The sequence below is a fragment of the Tachysurus fulvidraco genome, chromosome 7 (genome assembly GCF_022655615.1).
Source record: "Tachysurus fulvidraco isolate hzauxx_2018 chromosome 7, HZAU_PFXX_2.0, whole genome shotgun sequence".
NCBI classification, from domain to species: Eukaryota; Metazoa; Chordata; class Actinopteri; order Siluriformes; family Bagridae; genus Tachysurus; species Tachysurus fulvidraco.
The window spans coordinates 24,490,572-24,513,945 of NC_062524.1; the positions used below are offsets into that span (position 1 = coordinate 24,490,572).

Consider the following 23,374-nt stretch of genomic DNA (forward strand, 5'->3'; position numbering starts at 1 on the left):
CCTGTTGTGGAGTTCTGCTGGATTATATAGACCAGATATGGATCCAGATGAGATAAAGCTACAACTTCTGATAAATAAAAAAGCTACATAAGCACCAAATTATTTATAGTTTTTCAACTTTTTTGCTTTTTTGTTCACGTTAATTTTAACCCGCTGCAATTTTGGATTTTTTTACTTCAACACAATCAAAAGTTTTATGTTAAAATACTCTACAGGTGTTTACTTCATCCCATTTACAAGCAATATAAACAGCATATATGGTTAATATTGCCATCACATTTTTTTAATTAAAGTGCTACTCGTTTTTTGTTTATTTTTAATAAAATGTAATTAAAAAAAAAACAATTTTAATCAAGATATGAGTGGGAAAAAATCAACAAATTTACAAGGAAGCAAAGTTTTTCAAAACTATTGATGTTTATGAATATGGGTCCCACAGACCTGAACATCATACAAGGGTTAATTAAAGTTCACTAGTAAAGATCTGGAAATTTAATTCCAAAATGTATTCCATTTATAGATTCCATACTGGAAAACCTTTGCACTTTGTCTTATGCTATGTGACATTAGAAATAAACTATATATATATATATATATTCCATATTATATTTAATCAGTTTCTCTCTATAAGCAGTATCTTGTTAAGATTGCTTACTTTTCCAATAATTTATTGTTGAAATATATTTTGCTCATGTACCAGACTGCACAATTCATTGGCTTTGGTACATTATGCTAGTTAAAAATTTGGTTGAAAATAAATGACAGGACTGCAGTCATCTAATGTGCAATATTCTTACAAATTGATATGACCTCTTTCCTACATGCACATTTTAATAAAATCTGTATTTATCTTGCATTTTTAGGTTTATATACTGAAGCTACAACATTTTAGGACTGTAGTATATGTGATCATTGAGAGTAGTTGTAACTCAGCAAGCAAGATATTAAACCTTTAGGCAGTCTGACTGTTTTTACCACCATGTGTGATAAACTGGCTTCTTACAAACTGTAGTCTTTGCAGGCAAGCAGCCAAGGCAAGGTTAGAAAGTGTAAAAAAACATTTAAAATTGTTTTGGTGAGAAATATTAATGTTTTTTTTTTGTTTGTTATAGAAAACTGTGTGTATTAGAAGATTACAAGGTTACAAGGTTACACAATTACAAGGTTACACAATTATGTCATAAAAAACAACAAAAATAGAGATTTTGCGGTTGTTCAAAATTTTATTTAAATTGATACTTCAATACATTTGATTGTTTCTAATTATCTTGTGATCACGGCTTACTAAAAAGCTCATTTTATTTATTTATGTAAGAGAAAATAAAACAATAAAATCGTTGATTTGGTAAGAATTAGGTTTTTTATTGATTAATTAAAATTTGTTGGTTGCTGCATTAATAAATTTATTATTTTCTAATACCAGGAGTCCATGATGCGCCTCATGCTCATGAACCTCATGCCACCGTAGTCCCTGAAGTTCCTGTACTCTCCGGGCCTGAAGTACCACATCTTGCCTCTGTAGTGGGGATTCTCATACATGAGCCAGTGGCCGTCCATCACGTGACAGGACATGCAGCCGCTGGACCAGTGGTAGCGATCCATGAAGGAATCACAGTCATCCGTCGCCTCCATCATCTGACCCATGAAGTTGTCCCTCTCATAGAGCCTCATTCTGTAGGATCCTCTGTACTGTTTGGGGAAGAGGACAAACACTGTCATTTTTGGGCAAACACACATACAGGGATATACCGTATGTATCGTAAAAATGATGTTACTGTATGTCTAATAGCGTACCATGGGGATCATGCGGCAGGACCTGATGCAGTTGTTGCCCCAGCCCCACATGCTCATGTAGTCAGCGTACTCGCCCCTCCTCATGAAATACTGATTTCCCATGTAGTTGTTGCGGTCGTAGACCATCCAGCATCCGCTCTCCACCCTGCAGGAGTGACAGCGACTCATGTAAGAGTGCATATCGGCACAATCACCGGTGCACTCCCAGGAGCGCCCCATGAAGTTCCTGTCCTCATAGAAGATAACCTGTTTGGATTTTAAAAAAATAAAAAATATTTGTTTAACAGTTAATTGTGCAGCAATGCAGTTGATTTTGACTTACGTTCATTATATAAAAGATTTTACAATGTACAATTTTATATTGTATATCACCCCAATATCTGTAATTCTTACCTTGCCCATGATCACTTGCTTTGTTTCCAGCTAATGAACTGACATCCTGCCTGGGTTAACCCTTGCATTTATACCTATCCAGGACCAAACAGTATGTGATTCCTATTGTGGAAACTCCTGAGCAAGCAACACACCACAGAGGCCTATAGACAAGAGCTGAAGAGCTTTTGCTATGCACTCATGTTCCACATTCTCTGCTTCTCCAGAAGTCGATAGAGAGAATGTTTAGACAATAACACATACAATAATCATGAAAAAAAAGGAGAAAAATTTAGATTTTATGTTTTTGTTGTTTTTGTCTATTGTCAATAAACTCCATTTAAAATACTCCATTTAATGCATTTTTACAAGTTGGCAAAAATAAATGTTGTATTTGTTTTTTTGTTCTGTTTTATTTTATTGGCAAATCTGGTGGTGATAAGAAGGATAGGGACCATTCCATCTAGTTTGTTGTGTGGTGCATGTTAGCATGTTATACAGCCATAGGTTCGTAGAGGTGATAAAACACTGAAGCATAGTTTGTTAAACGTTTTTAGAACTTGATTTATTGATATTAAAGAAAATTATTTGTGTTGTACCTTCAAATTTTCTATACTTCTAAGTTGGTTAGCTACTGTATCTAGTCAGTTGGATGCTAAAACAGTAGACATTTAAACAAACAAATATAAATAAATAAATAAATAAATAAATAAATAAATAAATAAATAAAATAAAATAAATCACAACACTGAAACTGTAGTTATTCAGTTGTCTAATGTCCCAACTAACTCCAAATAATCTGTAAGTCAGCAAAGTCCTAATATGTAACAGCAACATGAAGGATATTCAAAATACATTCCTTAGTGATAGTGTTTACAGTCTGTATTATTATTTAGCAAAGTTAAACCTGAAGAAAAATCTTCGTCCAAAACTTTAGATGGGCTTCATTCCAAACAAAAGAGATAAAAATAAAATGAATAAAATACACTTCTGTGATCTCTCATCCCCAAAAGCAAAATGTCTGAATTTTATTCTGTTACAAACGCTTAAAAGCAGCTTTCGATTCTGAACAGTAATACTGTATGCACTAGGCTTTATAATTGGCAAAGAAAGTCTGAATGACCTACACAAACCATTTAGACTTGAAATTCATGGCGTGGCCCTTGCTCGTTTACCACGTCATGCTCAAAGCGTTTGGCCCAGAGTATTAATTATTAACGTACCTTATAATCAATAGATTCTACTTACCTAGTCATGTTTTATATGCTCACTCATTAAACAAGCATTGATTTAAATTGTTATGTTTTTCCATGTACTGGAACAAATGGAAATTTGACCAGAACTCTCAGCAGATGTAATCACTGGTCAGGAAATTGCTATAAGAGACTATTATATGTTTTAGTAACCCCTGGTAGCTTGAAAGTTCTTGACAATGTTTTACTGTATACTTTGTATTCTGACAATGCCTACATTTAACACAAGCGTACCATCCCAAATCAGAAGACATAGCCGATACTCCCAAATTATCAAGCCACAATCAATATTTTATATTCACTTAAGCCTTACAAACAGTAGGCCAGTGTAAAGTGGGAAGGAGCAGCCCTTTAAACCTCGTTCACCTGCACTTAATTTCTCTGCTAAGACTCTATAACAAATGTAGGACACTTGACACTGAAGTTTGGCGATGGCACAACCTTTTGCTGCTGAGACCAGAACTGATTACTGGCACCTTCGTAGTTATGACACTTGGCATGAGTGATTCTACTCGAAGAAAAATAACAGGTTCTCCTGAATAAGCATCTTATCCAATGCTTCTTTTGGCAAGACTTACTCATCAACCGAGCCATACACCAAAGTGTTGCTGCCAGCAAGAGTCTTGACAAAACCATTTTCTAGTTCTGTAATACTTTTCTTCTGCCTACACTAAAGGTACAGAAAAACTAAAGCAGATTTCTTTACAAATCCTCAGACAGATAGAGTAAGATCTGCTTGTTATCATGCCCAAGTAGATCTTTTCAGAAAGACTACAGATGACTTTCACCTAAAAATCTCATCTTTGCTATTAATATGCGGACATACTTTTTGGTCTCAAATTGCGGACCTAGTAATTGTGAGATCTATCTGAGTGAAGTAGTGATGCATTTAGTTTAATTGGCCACAACAAACTGTTAAATTGTAAAGTGTACTTGTAAGTTGCTTATATTACAAGACATCTTCCAAAGTGCCTACTAATTTGGAAAAGCAAGCCATTTACAAAGCCTATAAAGACATTTAATTTGTCTGTAACTTTTCTATACTGCCTATAGGGAAATGAGCACAATAACTAAAGGAGATTTCTTTACTGTTTACTGAAAAAAACCACTCCAAATTTGTGCTAATGTCTTTTGGTCTAAATCGCCTCCATTCTACTACCTTTCACAAATAAAGAACCTTTAACTAGTAATTCTGAGGCATGACTAACCTGATGACCTGGTGATGCATTTAGTCTAATTGGGCATTGAAAGTGTGCTTGAAAGATGCTTACCATACAAGAAATCTAGCAAAGTGCAAGTGCTTACTCATTTGCGAAAGCACCTCCATCAGGGTCAGGTGTGGGCAGCTGATGTAAAGGTGTTTGCCATTATTCACTTTCACTTGTCATATTTGCCTTATGTTGTTATCGTGATTCTATACTTGCTGCTTTAAAATGTTTTAAGGTGATGGTATATCCTTCTGTTCATAATGAGCTCTTTCCACTATGGTTGACAAAGTTGAGAATGTGTAGCTTATTTGCAATGTTTCAAAAAGTACAAAACAAAAACTCTATTTGTGATGCTGGCTTTGCAGTATTTTGAGTCCCCCCCCCAGTAGTACAGTCAATAGAATCTTGGATGTTTGCCACAGAAAGTTATCCCAGGTGCACACCGCTGTAATAGACTCATGTTTATATTTAGTCTTTTTAGGTACGCACATGTCAGACTGTTCCTCGCAGATGTCACGAAGCATAGTTATTGGTATCGGTCTTCTGTACTACCAAATTTAGATATAGACTCTTATAAGAACAAATAAGGTGAAAACTTGCGTCTGATTTTTAAGTCTGACCTAAACAAGAGAATTTGATAAGCACATGTTTGCAGTTTCAGAACAGGCCAAATGTTGTTTGCTTTGATTTTTTTCTTGGCAGGTAATCATCTATCAAAATTAGTGCCTTTCTCAAAACATAACAAATGTTCAGCTTGATACTGACTTGTTATTCATGGATAGGGAATAATAAGCTCAGGCTTTTTTGTTGTTGTTGTTGTTGTTTAATGTAAAGTGTAATGTTTTATATGTTTAGGCTAAGACTGTAGATTCATGATTTGGCAGCATTCAAAAATGATTTACACACTTCAAAGATTTTCTAAAATGAATTTTATTGTAAATGATGTTTATTTAAATGAAGTTCTTTTTAATACCAGGAGTCCATGATGCGCCTCATGCTCATGAACCTCATGCCACCGTAGTCCCTGAAGTTCCTGTACTCTCCGGGCCTGAAGTACCACATCCTGCCTCTGTAGTGGGGATTCTCATACATGAGCCAGTGGCCGTCCATCACGTGACAGGACATGCAGCCGCTGGACCAGTGGTAGCGATCCATGAAGGAATCACAGTCATCCGTCGCCTCCATCATCTGACCCATGAAGTTGTCCCTCTCATAGAGCCTCATTCTGTAGGATCCTCTGTACTGTTTGGGGAAGAGCACAAACACTGTCATTTTGGCGCAAACACACCTACTGGGATATATGTATCGTAAAAATTATGTTATGTCTAACAGCGTACCATGGGGATCATGCGGCAGGACCTGATGCAGTTGTTGCCCCAGCCCCACATGCTCATGTAGTCAGGGTACTCGCCCCTCCTCATGAAATACTGGTTTCCCATGTAGTTGTTGCGGTCGTAGACCATCCAGCATCCGTTCTCCACCCTGCAGGAGTGACAGCGACTCATGTAAGAGTGCATATCGGCACAATCACCGGTGCACTCCCAGGAGCGCCCCATGAAGTTCCTGTCCTCATAGAAGATAACCTGTTTGGGTGAAGTAAGTATGATATTTTAAAATGAAAATTTTCCAATAGCTTCCAAAAAAAACCTATTTTGTGATTTTTTTATGCTTACCCTGCCCATTGTTGTGTTTTTTCCAAGCTGCTTCCACTTGTGGCTTGACAACCAGTCTAGTTCAACTCCTGTATTTATACCTGACCAGGTCCAAAGTACAGACAATACCTATTGTGAAAACTCATGACCAATAACAACATTCAGAGTGAATAGAGGCCATGTCTCTATTTTCTGTACCACATGTCCAAAGGACACAGGTTCTAAAGGGCTTAGACTGGCAAGACAATGCACATATATTTAAACCATTCGGGACATTTGGTCAGATAGACAATCTCTGGTATTGTTTCTTTTGTAATAGGTCTGTTTTTGTTTTAGCTTGGCAAAATGGGCTTGCAAAGACAAGAGGGTTGTGAGGACAAACAAAATAAAGCTGTCTCTTAAATATTGCAACATGTTCCAGAATTGTCTAATGGGGCCTTAGAGTATCAAACAAATGCTCTTCAAAAAAATTCATTGATGGACAGTGATAGAGACGAATGCAGGTTACTGTGTTTGTTGTTACTCGATGGAATTTGAGCTAATCTTGTACAAGCTAAATCCCAGGCTAAACAGTAGCTTCAGTACTTCTCCAGTCTTTTGTTGTTTTCCTACTTCACATAGAAATACATCTAGATTACTCAAACACAATTTCATTCCCCTTCATATGAAGATGCATACAATATTGATCATGGATTATCACCCTGCATCATAATAAAGTATTATACTTTATATTGATAATTCCTGGTACAGCAGCTATCCAATGATATCAAATATACTATATCACCTGAAGGCTGCATATATATGAAGTGTATTGCATTGCTAGTGGGAGATTCCTGCAGCCTCTATTAATAATGTACTGCAATGCTTTGTATACTGTATGTGGGGTCTTTAGGCTATAAATTCTGTTTGGCAAAACATATGGGAGAAAACTGCTTCAGATCCTGAAATCCTGAAGCTGAATTACTGTATCTAAATGAAAAATGAGATTACTAGCCATTGTATTTTTACCTCAGTCAAAGTAAATATGACTGAGACAAGTAAAGATCTTAAATATTGTACATGTATTAAGTATTATACCCCATTATTGATCATTCATTCATTCATTCATTCATTCATTCATTCATTCATTCATTAATTCATTTTCTACCGCTTATCTGAACGTCTCAGGGCACGGCGAGCCTGTGCCTATCTCAGGCGTCATCGGGCATCGAGACAGGATACACCCTGGACGGAGTGCCAACCCATTGCAGGGCACACACACACTCACACACTCACACACTACAGACAATTTTCCAGAGATGCCAATCAACCTACTATGCATGTCTTTGGACCGGGGGAGGAAACCGGAGTACCCGGAAGAAACCCCCGAGGCACAGGGAGAACATGCAAACTCTACACACACAAGGCGGAGGCGGGAATCGAACCCCCAACCCTGAAGGTGTGAGGCAAATGTGCTAACCACTAAGCCACCGTGCAGCCCCCCTTACACCCCCCCCCCCATTATTGTTCACAGTTTAGTAATTCTGCAGCGAATTAGAGCGTTAGTCTATACACAGAATGAGGCTTATAATAGTTTTGTGTTTGTCTTGAATACTGAATTCTGATTTGGATACATTACATGGACCAAGTAGCCATCTACTGTATGCATTTCAGTGTAAACAAAGACAAACAGTGTGGAGACACAGTCTCCAGTATGAAACAGTATTCCAGTGTATTATAAATTATCGCTGTATTAATCCTCATTAAGGAATTCAGAAATGTTTGTGAAAGCCACGAAGCATAAGAGGCAGATACATTTATCCATGTCGTTCCTCAAAACTCTACGATAACTGCTAGTAAAGTTCCCTGACGTTTCTTTATCAGCAGTCATCTGCCCCTAGTGGTCAGAATGTATATACCATTTTAGCTGATAGCAATTATAAACCATTGCTTTTTTAACTACCACTGTATGATGGTGAAGGTGGTAGAACCGATTCTAGGGACACAAGGTGGGAATACGCCTTTATCGGGTCACAGGCCATTACAGATACACATACACATTCACAAACGTACTGTACACTGATGGGCTCTAGCAGCTCTGAAATTATTTATATATATAAATATGTATATATATATATGTTTGTGGCTCTCAACATAGATAATAATGAAGTCTGATGAAGAGTGGTGCTTTTATAAAAAATAAGGTGTGGGTTACAGTGAATACATTACTATTCATCCTTATGAGAAATCTAAACGAAATTGAATGAATGAGGAAGATGGGGTTGGGCTTTGTTTAATTTCATATATATGAAGTCACAGAGAGGGGGAAAATGCAGAACCACATCCACACACAACTGTAACTTTAATTTTTGTTAAAATATATGTATTTTTATTCAAAATATTTGTATTTAAATTTTATTTATTTATTTTATTTTATTTTATTTAGTTCCCTGCTTCAAGTTTTAGTAATATAGTATGTAAAAGGTTTAGGAAATTATGCCCTAATAATAAGATGACATCTTTATTGATAAAAACAAAAAACAAAATAGTGAATATTTTAATATTTTATTTACATTTTTTTTTTAAATGTTCCCAGATCTTTTAATACCAGGAGTCCATGATGCGCCTCATGCTCATGAACCTCATGCCACCGTAGTCCCTGAAGTTCCTGTACTCTCCGGGCCTGAAGTACCACATCCTGCCTCTGTAGTGTGGATACTCATACATGAGCCAGTGGCCGTCCATCACGTGGCAGGACATGCAGCCGCTGGACCAGTGGTAGCGATCCATGAAGGAATCACAGTCATCCGTCGCCTCCATCATCTGACCCATGAAGTTGTCTCTCTCGTAGAGCCTCATTCTGTAGGATCCTCTGTACTGTTTGGGGAAGAAGACAAACAATGTCATATTTGGGAAAACACACCTACTGAGATATATGTATCGTAAAAGGGATGGTATGTCTAATAGCGTACCATGGGGATCATGCGGCAGGACCTGATGCAGTTGTTGCCCCAGCCCCACATGCTCATGTAGTCAGGGTACTCGCCCCTTCTCATGAAATACTGGTTTCCCATGTAGTTGTTGCGGTCGTAGACCATCCAGCATCCGCTCTCCACCCTGCAGGAGTGACAGCGGCTCATGTAAGAGTGCATATCGGCACAATCACCGGTGCACTCCCAGGAGCGCCCCATGAAGTTCCTGTCCTCATAGAAGATAACCTGTTTGGGTGAAGAGTTTCAGAATTAATTTTTAAAATGTAATTGTAAAATTGAAATTTCTGCACATTTGTTTTTGTCAAAAACAAGCAATTATTTTAAATAAAGCAAATGTTTGGAGTGTTTACCCTGCCCATGGTCTCGGTGGCTGGTGTAACTTGTCCAAGCTGAACTGCCCACCTGTCTGGTTAAACTCCTGCATTTATACCTGTATTTTACACCAAAGAAACTCTTGACCAGACATAAAGCACAAATGTAAACAAAGACCTTAAGAGCTATTGCTACATTTCTATGTGATGTTTTCCAGATGACTTTAAAAGACTATCATTGACAAGCTAAACCCACATATAGCATTGAGTAGTCAGCTATTTTGGTCTTTACAGATGACTATAGACATGCGTTTGTCTTCTTTTACGTCATGTGAATGTGACATGTACCTGACTTCTCTGAATGTACTTTTATTTTTGGAAAGCTGGCAAAAATGGTTCTGTAAAGACAAAAGTGCCTTGTCAGCACACGCAGGATGTTGTTCCCTGAGTTTAGAAGCATAATCCATTCACTAGGCCTAAATACAAATGAGGCTTTGGGGTTTTACACAGCAATTGCTCTGAGAAACTTAAAAAGACATTTCCATGTGTCTAACTAGATCTCTGTGGCAGTTTAAAATAAGATGTTTCAAAATGATAAAATAAATCAGAAATAACACCACCATTGTGTTGCCTTGACCAATTTGCGCATAAATTCTTTCCTTGGTCAAGAAATACCTCAAGGTAACAACACACATTCAGTCTTTTTCCTCACATCACAGTATAGTATTGCTCCACATACTGGAACACAGGTTAAGTCCTGTAATATTCAAGCACAGATGATGTTATTTCAGGCCAGAAGCAATGCCCAAAAATATGTGATTTTATATATTAACCACACAGAGGATCCCTGAAATGTATCTCACTACACACCTCAGTATCAGCCACAGAAATCCAGTACATTGTGATCAAAAGCTCAATCTGTTAGAACACCGTCATCTGCTATTGTTATCTTATTCTGGGACTTTATGATTAATTATGGTATTTTATAGTAGAGTTTATTAATAACAATTACTTAAAAGAGGGAGTACGGTCTCTTAGTTTTTAGCACGTTCGCCTCACACCTCCAGGGTTGGGGGTTCAATTCCCGCCTCCGCCTTGTGTGTGTGGAGTTTGCATTTTCTCCCCGTTCCTCGGGGGTTTCCTCCGGGTACTCCGGTTTCCTCCCCCGGTCCAAAAACATGCATGGTAGGGTGATTGGCATCTCTGGAAAATTGTCCGTAGTGTGTGTGTGTGTGAGTGAATGAGAGTGTGTGTGTGCCCTGTGATGGGTTGGCACTCCGTCCAGGGTGTATCCTGCCTCGATGCCCGATGACGCCTGAGATAGGCACAGGCTCCCCGTGACCCGAGAAGTTCGGATAAGCGGTAGAAAATGAATGAATGAATGAATGAATTACTTAAAAGCACTTGCTCAGACCAGACTACAAATGTCTCCAATAACATTTATATATATATATATATATATATATATATATATATATATATATATATATATATATATATATATATATCAGTGCAAAAGACATTAAACATGAAAATAAAAGAAGAATGAAGCTCATCATCCTGATGTTGCTCTGTGGAAGCTAAAAGTTTTCCACCAGTCATTTCATACCTAAAGATTTAGCTGAGCATTTCACATATCACAAGAGTCTGATAATTACTAAGTCGTTTTCTAAAGATTCAAAAATTGCCTGAACATAATCAATAATTTAGATTTGTTTCTTTTTCTTCACTTGAAGGTTTCTATGGATTAAACAGGAACCTTTGCATCTGTCACTAAACTAGTTTTTGAAAAGAAAGTCGATATTTTCCATTCAGTATACAGTCATATCATTTGGTCTATGAAATGTAAAACTCACAGATGATCAGCAAATGATGAACCAAATGCTGTCTGGGAAGTAACTGAGTAATTCTGAGTCAGATCTGATGACTTTGTCCAAAACACATTTTCTGACTTAAAACTTGTTGTAAAGTCTCAAGCAGGGTCGACTGTATTGTTCTGAAATAATTGTGACTTGGTGAAAATGTGATCTGAGCCAGTAATTAGAAAAGGCTAAAACACTTTGTTGTTGAATTCTGTTGCATATTGATTTGAATAGACGTTTTTAATGAAATGTCAAGATGTGCCTCATACAATTAACTTTGCTCTGTAATAAATTGGTTGGTTGAAGGTAAATAGTAGAAAAGTCATAGTGTGGATGGTGTGACTTTATGTCAGAACCTGGAATGAAGCATCTTTGCTTTTTTTAAGAACTTTATTAATGATGAATTCATTTACTGGAAAAATTGTAATTGGAGTTATTTAATCTGATAGAATTATAAGATAAAAGTCTATTAGTGCAGGACAACTACTACAAAAAATGTTGCAACCTTCAAACATGACTGTTGGAGGACCTATCTCAAAAACATCTTCATTGTGATGCAGTGAGATTATTATTATAATATATATAAAGAAAACAAACGCTTTTCTGTGTTTTGATTTTTCAAAATGTTTTTATTTTCACGTTTGTTCAGATTGTTTCTAATACCAGGAGTCCATGATGCGCCTCATGCTCATGAACCTCATGCCACCGTAGTCCCTGAAGTTCCTGTACTCTCCGGGCCTGAAGTACCACATCCTGCCTCTGTAGTTTGGATACTCATACATGAGCCAGTGGCCGTCCATCACGTGGCAGGACATGCAGCCGCTGGACCAGTGGTAGCGATCCATGAAAGAATCACAGTCGTCCGTCGCCTCCATCATCTGACCCATGAAGTTGTCCCTCTCATAGAGCCTCATTCTGTAGGATCCTCTGTACTGTTTGTGGAAGAGCACAAACACTGTCATTTTGGCCAAACACACCTACTGAGATATATGTATCATAAAAGGGATGTTATGTCTAATAGCGTACCATGGGGATCATGCGGCAGGACCTGATGTAGTTGTTGCCCCAGCCCCACATGTTCATGTAGTCAGGGTACTCGCCCCTTCTCATGAAATACTGGTTTCCCATGTAGTTGTTGCGGTCGTAGACCATCCAGCATCCGCTCTCCACCCTGCAGGAGTGACAGCGGCTCATGTAAGAGTGCATATCGGCACAATCACCGGTGCACTCCCAGGAGCGCCCCATGAAGTTCCTGTCCTCATAGAAGATAACCTGTTTGGGTGAAGTGGATCGCAGTTAGCTGTGGAAATTTTTCCAAGCAGAACAAGCATCCTGTCAATTCATTAATTATATCCATTTAAAATGAATCTCTTGACATGATGTAAATCTTATGGTACTTACCTTGCCCATAGTCATGGTGAATGGATTGGTTTGTTCAAGTGGTTCCCAACAGGTGAACTGACATCCTCTCTGCTTTAACTCTTGTATTTATACCTGTCCAGAACTAAAGGACATGGAACCCCTATTGTGCAAACTCCTGAGCAAGCAAGACTGACCATTGGGGTCTCACAGAGCTGACGAGTTTATCTTTCAGTATGATGGCCTCTAGAAAACTTTACAATTGCCTCTTTTGTAATACAGTTTATTTTTAGGACTTCGTCATCGTCCTTTATGATAGAAATACTCTACCTACTGTACATTGGTTACTTCATTGCTCTTTCAGTTGTCTTTGTTCTCTTTTATAATTTTTCTCACTAAGTAGTTTCAGTGACCTACAGCATTTTTGCAGTGTCAACGCAAATGTACCTTCTGTGCAGCACCTGTAATAAACTTTAATGGTTTTCCACAAATTTTCTCAAAAACCCTAAAATTACATCTTTACATTTTACTTTAACTTCATTATTGCCTTTGAATCCAGACATTCTACATGCAGACCTATATCCACTTAATGGGAATAAATGGGGTTAACATTTAAACTGAAGTTCATATTCATAAACCTCAGAGTTCCCAATAGTGATTATATTCATTATCGTTCTGATGTCTTATTCTAATTGTCATGACGCGGGGCAGGAAGCAGACCCAAACGCAGGATAGCAAAATAAAACAGGGTTTAATAACAAAGGAAACACTAAACAAGACACAGACTGAAGACAAGACAAGACAAAGGTAGATTCCGCTCTGCACAAGGCAACGCGGCACAGTTAAATACACAAGACAATCAGATACAATTAGGAGCAGGCATGGAAACAGGGCAGGGCAGACAAGGGCAGGGCAGACGTGTGACGAGGAACAAATGCACGTGGCCAAAGTCCGGGCTGAGTCATAACACTAATCATCAAAAAGTGGTATCGCTTCCAGAAAAAATAAAAAATAAAAAATAAATTTTGAAAATTTAAATCACTACTTACGTTAATTTGTGATGTGATTCTTGACTGACTGTAGCTAATTCACAAAAAATAAATAAATAATTAAAAAAAATTGTAACTATATGCTAACACTACCGTTATACTACTTTATTTGGTGCTAAATACATCCCCAGTAGAGGACATTTTCTTTTCATACATTCTGTACTATGATCAGTTTAACATTCTCAAAATTTAAAACCAAAGGTGTAATTTGGGTATGGCAGCACGTAGCAGTTTTCATAACTTGGCTTTGTGTCGGATCTTGGACGAGTATCTTTATGGACTGATTTCAGACTATTTAAAATTGGCAAAAAATGCCTCGATATCAAATGCTACAGGATTTAGACAACACAGAACACTGCCAAAAAAAAAAAAAGAAGTATGTGAGGGGACATTTCTTTTCAAAACCATAATGTGTTTTTCTCAAAATAAAGGGAACGGTTCTGAATTCCTGGAGGTTCTTGCTGACACGGACAATTCCAAAGCAAAAGGAGACACATAAATGATTATTTATTGAAAGTATGATGTGATTCGTGACCTTTTAGAAACTGTGGGTGATGTAAAGAAGACAGATTTGTCTGTTTTATTGTAGATAAAACTGTTAATTCATTTATTCATTATCTACCACTTATCCGAACTTCTCGGGTCACGGGGAGCTATCTCAGGTGTCATCGGGCATCGAGGCAGGATACAACATGGACAGACTGCCAACCCATAGCAGGGCACACACACACTCTCATTCACTCACACACTCACACACTATGGACAATTTTTCCAGAGATGCCAATCAACCTACCATGCATGTCTTTGGACCGGGGGAGGAAACCGGAGTACCCGGAGGAAACCCCCGAGGCACGGGGAGAACATGCAAACTCCACACACACAAGGCGGAGGTGGGAATCGAACCCCCAACCCTGGAGGTGTGAGGTGAACGTGCTAACCACTAAGCCACCGTGTTCCCTAGATAAAACTGTTGATATATAAAAATTAAATAAAAAAATAAATAAAAAAGCGGCTTGCTGTTGTAAGGAGAGAGCTACAGTATTGGCACATTGCACGTGACAGACCTCATGAGTGTACTCTTTCAGAATCTCTGACATCACGGTGCATTGGAATAAAGCTGTATCTGACATTCCTAAATTTGCAAATGCTGATTCTTTCATTGAATCTGGTCATAGTCAAGATATATAAATGATTTATTTGTTCTTTTTTAAGCATACTGTTAATATAAAACTCATTACTAAGAGTAACATAAGTGCAGCTTAGTTGCTTCTACTGATTCCAGATATGTGTAAAGTTCAGTAAACGTAGCTGCCCTTAACATGCATTTGCCACCATTTTAGCTTTATTTTTTTGTTCTGTGGATTCTAGGACCAACACAGACACATGGTCTTTCACAGTCAAAAGCTGTAACATTCATTCTCAGCGTGAAGGTCTGGCTGGGTAGGCTGAGATCAGCAGATGAATGAAAAGCCACACAGTGAGATAAACATTCAGAGCAGCAAGGTGTAAGTTGTTTAGACTGCTTACTGGATTTGTGAAGGCAGCATAAATCTATTGATGAACTGATGATGTGATTAGGGCAAGAGGAACTATTTTGAAGTTCCTAATTGGTTTTACTGGAATGTACCTGACATGTTTTTTTTTAAACTTGCAATTTAATAATTAAATAGTAAAAATAGATATTGATGATATCATACTCTCTTCTCTCTTGGTTCTTTCAGTCAGAGCATTCTGAACGTTTCTGAATTCTGCTACATGTCTGCTAGAGTACATGGTGAAAATTCAGACAGTATGCTTGCTGAGATAGAAAAAAAGTATAGGAAAAACGAGATAAAAGACAAATTTCATTTGTGTTGAGTTTATTCCAAATGTTTTTATCAATTTAATACAAATTTTAGCTAATACCAGGAGTCCATGATGCGCCTCATGCTCATGAACCTCATGCCACCGTAGTCTCTGAAGTTCCTGTACTCTCCGGGCCTGAAGTACCACATCCTGCCTCTGTAGTGTGGATACTCGTACATGAGCCAGTGGCCGTCCATCACGTGGCAGGACATGCAGCCGTTGGACCAGTGGTAGCGATCCATGAAGGAATCACAGTCATCCGTCGCCTCCATCATCTGACCCATGAAGTTGTCCCTCTCATAGAGCCTCATTCTGTAAGATCCTCTGTACTGTTTGGGGAAGAGCACAAACACTGTCATTTTTGGTGCAAACACACCTACTGAGATATATGTATCGTAAAAGGGATGTTATGTCTAATAGCGTACCATGGGGATCATGCGGCAGGACCTGATGTAGTTGTTGCCCCAGCCCCACATGTTCATGTAGTCAGCGTACTCGCCCCTCCTCATGAAATACTGGTTTCCCATGTAGTTGTTGCGGTCGTAGACCATCCAGCATCCGCTCTCCACCCTGCAGGAGTGACAGCGGCTCATGTAAGAGTGCATATCGGCACAATCACCGGTGCACTCCCAGGAGCGCCCCATGAAGTTCCTGTCCTCATAGAAGATAACCTGTTTGGATAAAGCAGATTACAGTGAGATAGCTGAATGTGTCCAAGCAAAAACACTAGCATTATAATCTTTACTAAAATAATGTTACCTTGCCCATAGCTGGTTTGGTTTGTTCAAGCTGTTCCCAACTGGTGAACTGACATCCTCTCTGCTTTAACACATGTATATATACCTGAAAAAGACTAAAGAATACAACACTCCTATTGTGGAAACACATGAATCAGCAAATGAGAACAGTGGGTCCAAAGAGAAGCAAATAGCTTTTTCTACTGCATGTGTCTCCAAAAGACTTTAAAATGGTCTATTCTGTTCAGACAACACTGTACATCTGTACGCTTCAGTTTTTTGTTTTTGTGCTTTTAAAGGTGTACTCTTTCTCTTTTTTTTATTACTTTGTTTAAAAAGAATGCACAATACCTGCACTCTTCACCAATACATGAGAAAAAAGCAAACTGACAACAATACAAAATGTCTTATTGTGACTACTTTTAATACAAATATATATTAAAAATCGATTTTACAAATTATTTTTTTTAATCAATTCTAGTAATGCTGCACATTTTTCTTTGTCAAGTCAAGTCAAGTCACCTTTATTGTCACTTGACTTGACTTGACAAAGAAAAATGTGATTTAGTTCTTTTTTGAGTTATACAGGCTTCATATATTTAATTTTCCTAAACCTTCAAACTTTTGTTAAGCAGTACAGGAACAGCTTGTGTAAAACATGTTCAAAACAAAACCTTCAATCTTAAAAACACACATTTCAACTCCCTAAGCAAGTATCTTTATTTTAGCTAACTACTATGTCTATCTAAGCTAAGCAACAAACACGAGAGAATTTATTCAATTCAATTCAATTCAAGTTTATTTGGTATAGCGCTTTTTACAATAGACATTGTCTCAAAGCAGCTTTACAGAGCATAAACATAGAGCAGAAGGTAAACATAATTAATGATAAAAGAAACAACGAAAAATAAAAGTAAAAGAATTGACAGAATAAAAAATTCTAGATTATTATTAGATATAAATATCTAATTTAGCTTTGTATTTGAAGCTCCATTTTACTAATATTTTTCGTTCGCATAAAATATAGAACTGTATTGTTTTATTAGACATTTTTAATTTATCCTTTGAGAATAATTTGATGTTTTGTATGCAATATGACGACATGCCTGGTTTTATTTTATGACTGATACGAATATAAATACGTGTTACAGATATACAGTTTGTTGAATTTAGTTTCTTTGAGTGAATTCCCATATTTACATCAAACTGAGGTTTAAGAAATGAGACAGGCATTTGAAGCTGGTGCTTGAATTTTAAAGACAAGGCTTATGTAGCATTGTATCTGTAATAACAGTGGATTTTAGTAGCCTAAACCTTCTTTTTGGACAATGTAGGCTTGCTCATGGTGCTGTGCTGATTGTTTTACCAATGTCTAGGTCTACCTATGAACACAATTCGTCCTCTGTAAATGATCCAAAATGCAGCTGCATGGCTTGTTTTCAACCTGCCAAAGTTCTCACATACCGCCCCGCTGCTGCGATCCCTCCACTGGCTTCCGGTAGCTGCACGCATCAGATTCAAAACACTGATGCTGGCCTACAAAGCCAAAAACAGACCAGCTCCCTCTTACAGTACCTCAAAGCCCTCATCGCTCCTCGCACTGCACCCTGCAACCTCCGATCTACCAGCACTGCTCGACTGGTCCCACCATCTCTCAGGGTAAGAGGCAAGTATACTACAAGACTCTTCTCTGTTCTGGCACCAAGGTGGTGGAATGAACTTCCCCCAGAGGTCCGGACAGCCGAGTCACTGGCTATTTTCAAATGGCAGTTGAAGACCTACTTATTCAGGAAACACTTCAACTAGCACTTCTTTCCTTATCTTTTGCATTTATTAAAAAACAAACAAACAAACAAAAAAAAAACCTGACACTTTTTCATTGTAACTTTAAACTCATGGTATCTTAAGTATGTAACCTAGTGAACCAGCATTAATGTATCCAATGCTAGAGATTTAAGCACTTATGTATGTCGCTCTGGATGAGAGTGTCTGCCAAATGCTGTAAATGTAAATGTAAATGTAAATGTTTTCACCCCTCAGCCATCTTTTTTTTTTCAAAGTTAATTCTTTCCTTGAAAACAGCAAGTGTGCAAGCAGGAAATATGCTTCATGCAGATCCAATTTAGCAGAGAGCTGGTGTTAAACCAAGCAACTACACTTCCCTTCTTGTGATTTAACATTTTAATGTAATAATAGGCACAGATCAGTTAGCTACTGACTTACATACTTCAATAAGTTGTGGTTATAAGTACAAGCAGCCCAAATACTGCTATAAATAAGTTTTGGACATTTTGTTGGGAAACTTCTGACGGAATAAACTACTACGCCAGCGGTGTCCAATCTTATCCAGAAAGGGCCGGTGTGGGTGCAGGTTTTCATTCCAATCAAGAAGAAGCCACACCAGAGTCTATTAAAGCCAAGAACAACTGATTAAACAGGTGGAATCAGGTGAGGCTTCTGCTTGGTTTGGAATGAAAACCTGCACACACCAGCCCTTTCTGGATAAGATTGGACACCGCTGACCTACGCCAAATTGCATTTACAAGCAGACAACCAAAACTTGGCCCATGAGGCTTAATTGATCAATGCTGTGTAGCTGCTGCTTGTAATGAACACAAGAAGCTTAACCTTAATTGATCAGGTTATGGGACAGTTTCTCATTACTCACAATTCCACAAACCATCAAATATTTTCTTTTTCATGAAAATTTTGGAATTTGGTAGGTTTCAGTGTTTATTTTGCCTTAGAAGAACTTCATTCACAACCAAAGTTCGTTGTAATTGTATTTTAAGTTCTGATCTGGGATTTGGTCTTATGGGATGCTGTTACTTTATAATTCCCACAATTGTTGAGAACAAACAAATTGGAGGAGTTCATCTAAAACATAAATTGTCCATTAAACCAAATGTTTATTTTAATTTAATCCTATTGTGTGTATTAGTGTTTTATCTGGTCTGTGACATGTCTTGTGATGGTTAACATTTGTTTCCAATCTCCAGGCAGACATAAGCAGAAATCAGATTGTAATCAGCTATCTTTGTGGTGCTGTTTGAGAGGTTGAGCAAATAGAGCAATGATACACTTTTCTGGATTTTACTCAAAATATCTTTATTTTCACTTTAGTTCAGTTTGTTTCTAATACCAGGAGTCCATGATGCGCCTCATGCTCATGAACCTCATGCCACCGTAGTCCCTGAAGTTCCTGTACTCTCCGGGCCTGAAGTACCACATCCTGCCTCTGTAGTGTGGATACTCATACATGAGCCAGTGGCCGTCCATCACGTTGCAGGACATGCAGCCGCTGGACCAGTGGTAGCGATCCATGAAGGAATCACAGTCATCCGTCGCCTCCATCATCTGACCCATGAAGTTGTCCCTCTCATAGAGCCTCATTCTGTAAGATCCTCTGTACTGTTTGGGGAAGAGGACAAACACTGTCATTTTTTGGTGCAAACACACCTACTGGGATAAATGTATCATAAAAGGGATGTTATGTCTAATAGCGTACCATGGGGATCATGCGGCAGGACCTGATGCAGTTGTTGCCCCAGCCCCACATGCTCATGTAGTCAGCGTACTCGCCCCTCCTCATGAAATACTGGTTTCCCATGTAGTTGTTGCGGTCATAGACCATCCAGCATCCGCTCTCCACCCTGCAGGAGTGACAGCGGCTCATGTAAGAGTGCATATCGGCACAATCACCGGTGCACTCCCAGGAGCGCCCCATGAAGTTCCTGTCCTCATAGAAGATAACCTGTTTGGATAAAGCAGATTACAGTGAGATAGCTGAATGTGTCCAAGCAAAAACACTAGCATTATAATCTTTACTAAAATAATGTTACCTTGCCCATAGCTGGTTTGGTTTGTTCAAGCTGTTCCCAACTGGTGAACTGACATCCTCTCTGCTTTAACACTTGTATATATACCTGAAAAAGACTAAAGAACACAAAACTCCTATTGTGGAAACTCCTGAGCAAGCACAACACAGTGTTAATCCACAGAAAGCTGAGTGACCAGCAGAAAGCTGTTATTTTACTAAAATATTAAAAATCATGAAAACAACAGTTTAAAGACTGGCAGCAGAAATGGCAGTAGAAATCTGTTAGATTGCAGTAATTTGCTCTGTGGACAAATAACATATAATAAACTGTAACAATTATAATAATTAAAAACAAACAATTCCTTTAATTTTACAGTAATTTACCAGGTGCTAAACTGTAAAATAAGAATCAAAAAAAAAAAAACATAATTTAGACATTTATTTTAAATAATTTAAATTTTATATTAAGTATAATTTGTCAGAATTAGATATAAATCTTTATTGTAATGCAACAGCAAAGAAATTTTACTATTGATAGAATAAAAGTCCAACATTTTATTAATCACTATTTTATTAATATTGCAATAATTGCAAAATAAATACTTTTTTCCTTCTTTTTTTTAAAGATTTGCACAATTGTGTACATTTACAGTAGAGTTGTTGTACTTAAAAACAGCAGCCAAAAGTATTGACAGCAGATTTAAAGACAAAAATTTTTGCATTTAGTCTAATTTCTTCTGTAATTAAATAGTTTTCCGGGTCAACATGTACAATTGGTGACATCTTTTTGACAATAATAAAATATACATAAAATAAGTTGCGTATTTTTCAACCATAGTCAGCGTTCTATATAAATTCTATAAGTAAAGTTTTATCTGCACAATTTCGGCTCTTACGTCACACAATTACTTTTTTATTTTTATTTTCCATTTGTGCTTTTTTGAGTCATTTTTTTCTTCAGCATTTGCTCATTACAAAATTAGCTACATACAGTATTGATATCCCAACTTGATCTTAACTCTATATAACGTTAAAGTATTTGTTAGTTAACGCTATATGTGAATGAGCTCTAGCAGACATGTACATTGTGGCAAAAACACAAATCTCTTGTGGCAAACGTATTTATACAATTTTTTTAAGTATAAATGCATGTTTTTCAAATGTATTTCAGGTTTCAGTTCATCTATTTGTCTTATTAATCTAATGTAGATTTCTCAAACTTCTATTTTTGCCAGTTTTTAAAAATATAATAACAGTAAAACTACATTTATTCTTTTAATAATGTGTATGTTTCAAATGCTCTTACGCCAGATATCTTCCATCTTTGTCATTTCCTTTGATTTAAAAGGAACTTATTTACAGGAGATTGAATGTTAAATTATGTTAATGTATGAGTTAAAAGGCTAATGTTTTACGTCAAACATCTAGCTTATTAATCATGTTAAAAACCAACTGGCTAATTTAATGTTAGCTTGTTGCTAACCAATAATATTAAAATCCCATATAGGTGCTAGTAAAAATTAGCATTGTTATTATAGTAGGAGTGATAATACAAAAACGGAAAGCTTATAAAGTTTAATGATGTTTGTTGGTAGGTTTGCATGCTTGAATATCATTGGTTTAAAAGTACAAAATATATTTTAATTGAAGTGTCTGGATTGGATTAGGATTGGTAAGATATGTATACATTTTTTTTCAACGTTTAAGAAATGCACTGAAAATATATTTTATATTTATTTTTTGTGAATATTTTATTTAAGTTGCGTTTTGAGGAATATTTCTTCCAAAATTATATTTTCAGATCTCTGAAACTGTCTTTATTGCTGGAAGGAAAGAAAACACTGTTGGATTTTACTCAAAATATCTTTATTTTCACTTTTGTTCAGTTTGTTTCTAATACCAGGAGTCCATGATGCGCCTCATGCTCATGAACCTCATGCCACCGTAGTCCCTGAAGTTCCTGTACTCTCCGGGCCTGAAGTACCACATCCTGCCTCTGTAGTGTGGATACTCATACATGAGCCAGTGGCCGTCCATCACGTGGCAGGACATGCAGCCGTTGGACCAATGGTAGCGATCCATGAAGGAATCACAGTCATCCGTCGCCTCCATCATCTGACCCATGAAGTTGTCCCTCTCGTAGAGCCTCATTCTGTAGGATCCTCTGTACTGTTTGGGGAAGAGCACAAACACTGTCATTTTTGCCAAACACACCTACTGGGATATATGTATCGTAAAAGGGATGTTATGTCTAATAGCGTACCATGGGGATCATGCGGCAGGACCTGATGCAGTTGTTGCCCCAGCCCCACATGCTCATGTAGTCAGGGTACTCGCCCCTCCTCATGAAATACTGGTTTCCCATGTAGTTGTTGCGGTCGTAGACCATCCAGCATCCGCTCTCCACCCTGCAGGAGTGACAGCGGCTCATGTAAGAGTGCATATCGGCACAATCACCGGTGCACTCCCAGGAGCGCCCCATGAAGTTCCTGTCCTCATAGAAGATAACCTGTTTGGGTGAAGAAGGTCACAGTGAGATAGCTGAATGTGTCCAAGCAAAAACACTAGCATTATAATCTTTACTAAAATAATGTTACCTTGCCCATAGCTGGTTTGGTTTGTTCAAGCTGTTCCCAACTGGTGAACTGACATCCTCTCTGCTTTAACACTTGTATATATACCTGAAAAAGACTAAAGAACACAAAACTCCTATTGTGGAAACTCCTGAGCAAGCACAACACAGTTAGTCCACAGAAAGCTGAGTGACCAGCAGAAAGCTGTTATTTTGCTAAAATATTAAAAATAATGAAAACAACAGTTTAAAGACTGGCAGCAGAAATGGCAGTAGAAATCTGTTAGATTGCAGTAATTTGCTCTGTGGACAAATAACATGTAATAAACTGTAACAATTATAATAATTAAGCTATAGGAAAATCGAAACAAAAACAAACAATTCCTTTAATTTTACAGTAATTTACCAGGTGCTAAACTATAAAATAAGAATCAACAAAAAAAAAAAAATTTAGAAATTTCTTTTCACTAATTTACATTTTATATTACTGTAAGTATAATTTGTCAGTATTAGATATAAATCTTTATTGTAATGCAACAGCAAAGAAATTTTACTATTGATAGAATAA

The 23,374-nt window shown here is 37.4% G+C and overlaps 7 protein-coding genes across 8 annotated transcripts; all 7 read right to left on the minus strand.

The window, feature by feature from the left end:
- Positions 1 to 1,297: 1,297 nt before the first annotated feature.
- LOC113635510 (gamma-crystallin M2-like) lies at positions 1,298 to 2,643 on the minus strand. Its single transcript, XM_047816461.1, has 3 exons — positions 2,188 to 2,643; positions 1,795 to 2,040; positions 1,298 to 1,689 (listed from the first exon to the last, which is right to left on the minus strand). Exons 1-3 carry the CDS (start codon positions 2,194 to 2,196, stop codon positions 1,414 to 1,416), a joined length of 531 nt encoding a protein of 176 aa, XP_047672417.1. The 5' UTR covers positions 2,197 to 2,643; the 3' UTR covers positions 1,298 to 1,413.
- Positions 2,644 to 5,593: 2,950 nt separating this feature from the next.
- Positions 5,594 to 6,543, minus strand: LOC125145216 (gamma-crystallin M2-like). The gene is made up of 3 exons (XM_047816462.1): positions 6,301 to 6,543; positions 5,965 to 6,210; positions 5,594 to 5,869 (listed from the first exon to the last, which is right to left on the minus strand). The coding sequence occupies exons 1-3, from the start codon at positions 6,307 to 6,309 to the stop codon at positions 5,594 to 5,596; spliced, it is 531 nt and encodes a 176-aa protein (XP_047672418.1). The 5' UTR covers positions 6,310 to 6,543.
- Positions 6,544 to 8,859: 2,316 nt separating this feature from the next.
- Positions 8,860 to 9,915, minus strand: LOC113635509 (gamma-crystallin M2-like). The gene is made up of 3 exons (XM_027135004.2): positions 9,602 to 9,915; positions 9,231 to 9,476; positions 8,860 to 9,135 (listed from the first exon to the last, which is right to left on the minus strand). Exons 1-3 carry the CDS (start codon positions 9,608 to 9,610, stop codon positions 8,860 to 8,862), a joined length of 531 nt encoding a protein of 176 aa, XP_026990805.1. The 5' UTR covers positions 9,611 to 9,915.
- A 2,165-nt stretch (positions 9,916 to 12,080) lies between these two features.
- On the minus strand, positions 12,081 to 13,186 carry LOC113635508 (gamma-crystallin M2-like). Of its 2 annotated transcripts, none has more exons than XM_027135003.2 (3): positions 12,826 to 13,186; positions 12,451 to 12,696; positions 12,081 to 12,356 (listed from the first exon to the last, which is right to left on the minus strand). In XM_027135003.2, the coding sequence occupies exons 1-3, from the start codon at positions 12,838 to 12,840 to the stop codon at positions 12,081 to 12,083; spliced, it is 537 nt and encodes a 178-aa protein (XP_026990804.2). In that variant the 5' UTR covers positions 12,841 to 13,186. The 2 variants fall into 2 exon arrangements, with proteins under 2 accessions (XP_026990804.2, XP_047672420.1); XM_047816464.1 differs by having other exon boundaries at positions 12,451 to 12,698; positions 12,816 to 12,834.
- Positions 13,187 to 15,730: 2,544 nt separating this feature from the next.
- LOC113635519 (gamma-crystallin M2-like) lies at positions 15,731 to 16,553 on the minus strand. The gene is made up of 3 exons (XM_027135014.2): positions 16,437 to 16,553; positions 16,103 to 16,348; positions 15,731 to 16,006 (listed from the first exon to the last, which is right to left on the minus strand). The coding sequence occupies exons 1-3, from the start codon at positions 16,443 to 16,445 to the stop codon at positions 15,731 to 15,733; spliced, it is 531 nt and encodes a 176-aa protein (XP_026990815.1). The 5' UTR covers positions 16,446 to 16,553.
- Positions 16,554 to 19,441: 2,888 nt separating this feature from the next.
- Positions 19,442 to 20,388, minus strand: LOC125145217 (gamma-crystallin M2-like). Its single transcript, XM_047816463.1, has 3 exons — positions 20,257 to 20,388; positions 19,923 to 20,168; positions 19,442 to 19,825 (listed from the first exon to the last, which is right to left on the minus strand). The coding sequence occupies exons 1-3, from the start codon at positions 20,263 to 20,265 to the stop codon at positions 19,550 to 19,552; spliced, it is 531 nt and encodes a 176-aa protein (XP_047672419.1). The 5' UTR covers positions 20,266 to 20,388; the 3' UTR covers positions 19,442 to 19,549.
- A 1,733-nt stretch (positions 20,389 to 22,121) lies between these two features.
- On the minus strand, positions 22,122 to 22,986 carry LOC113635518 (gamma-crystallin M2-like). Its single transcript, XM_027135013.2, has 3 exons — positions 22,832 to 22,986; positions 22,498 to 22,743; positions 22,122 to 22,403 (listed from the first exon to the last, which is right to left on the minus strand). Exons 1-3 carry the CDS (start codon positions 22,838 to 22,840, stop codon positions 22,128 to 22,130), a joined length of 531 nt encoding a protein of 176 aa, XP_026990814.2. The 5' UTR covers positions 22,841 to 22,986; the 3' UTR covers positions 22,122 to 22,127.
- Positions 22,987 to 23,374: the final 388 nt, after the last annotated feature.

Coding starts and splice junctions, on each gene's coding strand:
- LOC113635510 (XM_047816461.1), bottom strand. Junction 1,690..1,794: donor CCTGCCGCATGATCCCCATG/GTACGCTATTAG, acceptor TTCCCCAAACAG/TACAGAGGATCCTACAGAAT.
- LOC125145216 (XM_047816462.1), bottom strand. Junction 5,870..5,964: donor CCTGCCGCATGATCCCCATG/GTACGCTGTTAG, acceptor TTCCCCAAACAG/TACAGAGGATCCTACAGAAT.
- LOC113635509 (XM_027135004.2), bottom strand. Junction 9,136..9,230: donor CCTGCCGCATGATCCCCATG/GTACGCTATTAG, acceptor TTCCCCAAACAG/TACAGAGGATCCTACAGAAT.
- LOC113635508 (XM_047816464.1), bottom strand. Junction 12,357..12,450: donor CCTGCCGCATGATCCCCATG/GTACGCTATTAG, acceptor TTCCACAAACAG/TACAGAGGATCCTACAGAAT.
- LOC113635519 (XM_027135014.2), bottom strand. Junction 16,007..16,102: donor CCTGCCGCATGATCCCCATG/GTACGCTATTAG, acceptor TTCCCCAAACAG/TACAGAGGATCTTACAGAAT.
- LOC125145217 (XM_047816463.1), bottom strand. Junction 19,826..19,922: donor CCTGCCGCATGATCCCCATG/GTACGCTATTAG, acceptor TTCCCCAAACAG/TACAGAGGATCTTACAGAAT.
- LOC113635518 (XM_027135013.2), bottom strand. Junction 22,404..22,497: donor CCTGCCGCATGATCCCCATG/GTACGCTATTAG, acceptor TTCCCCAAACAG/TACAGAGGATCCTACAGAAT.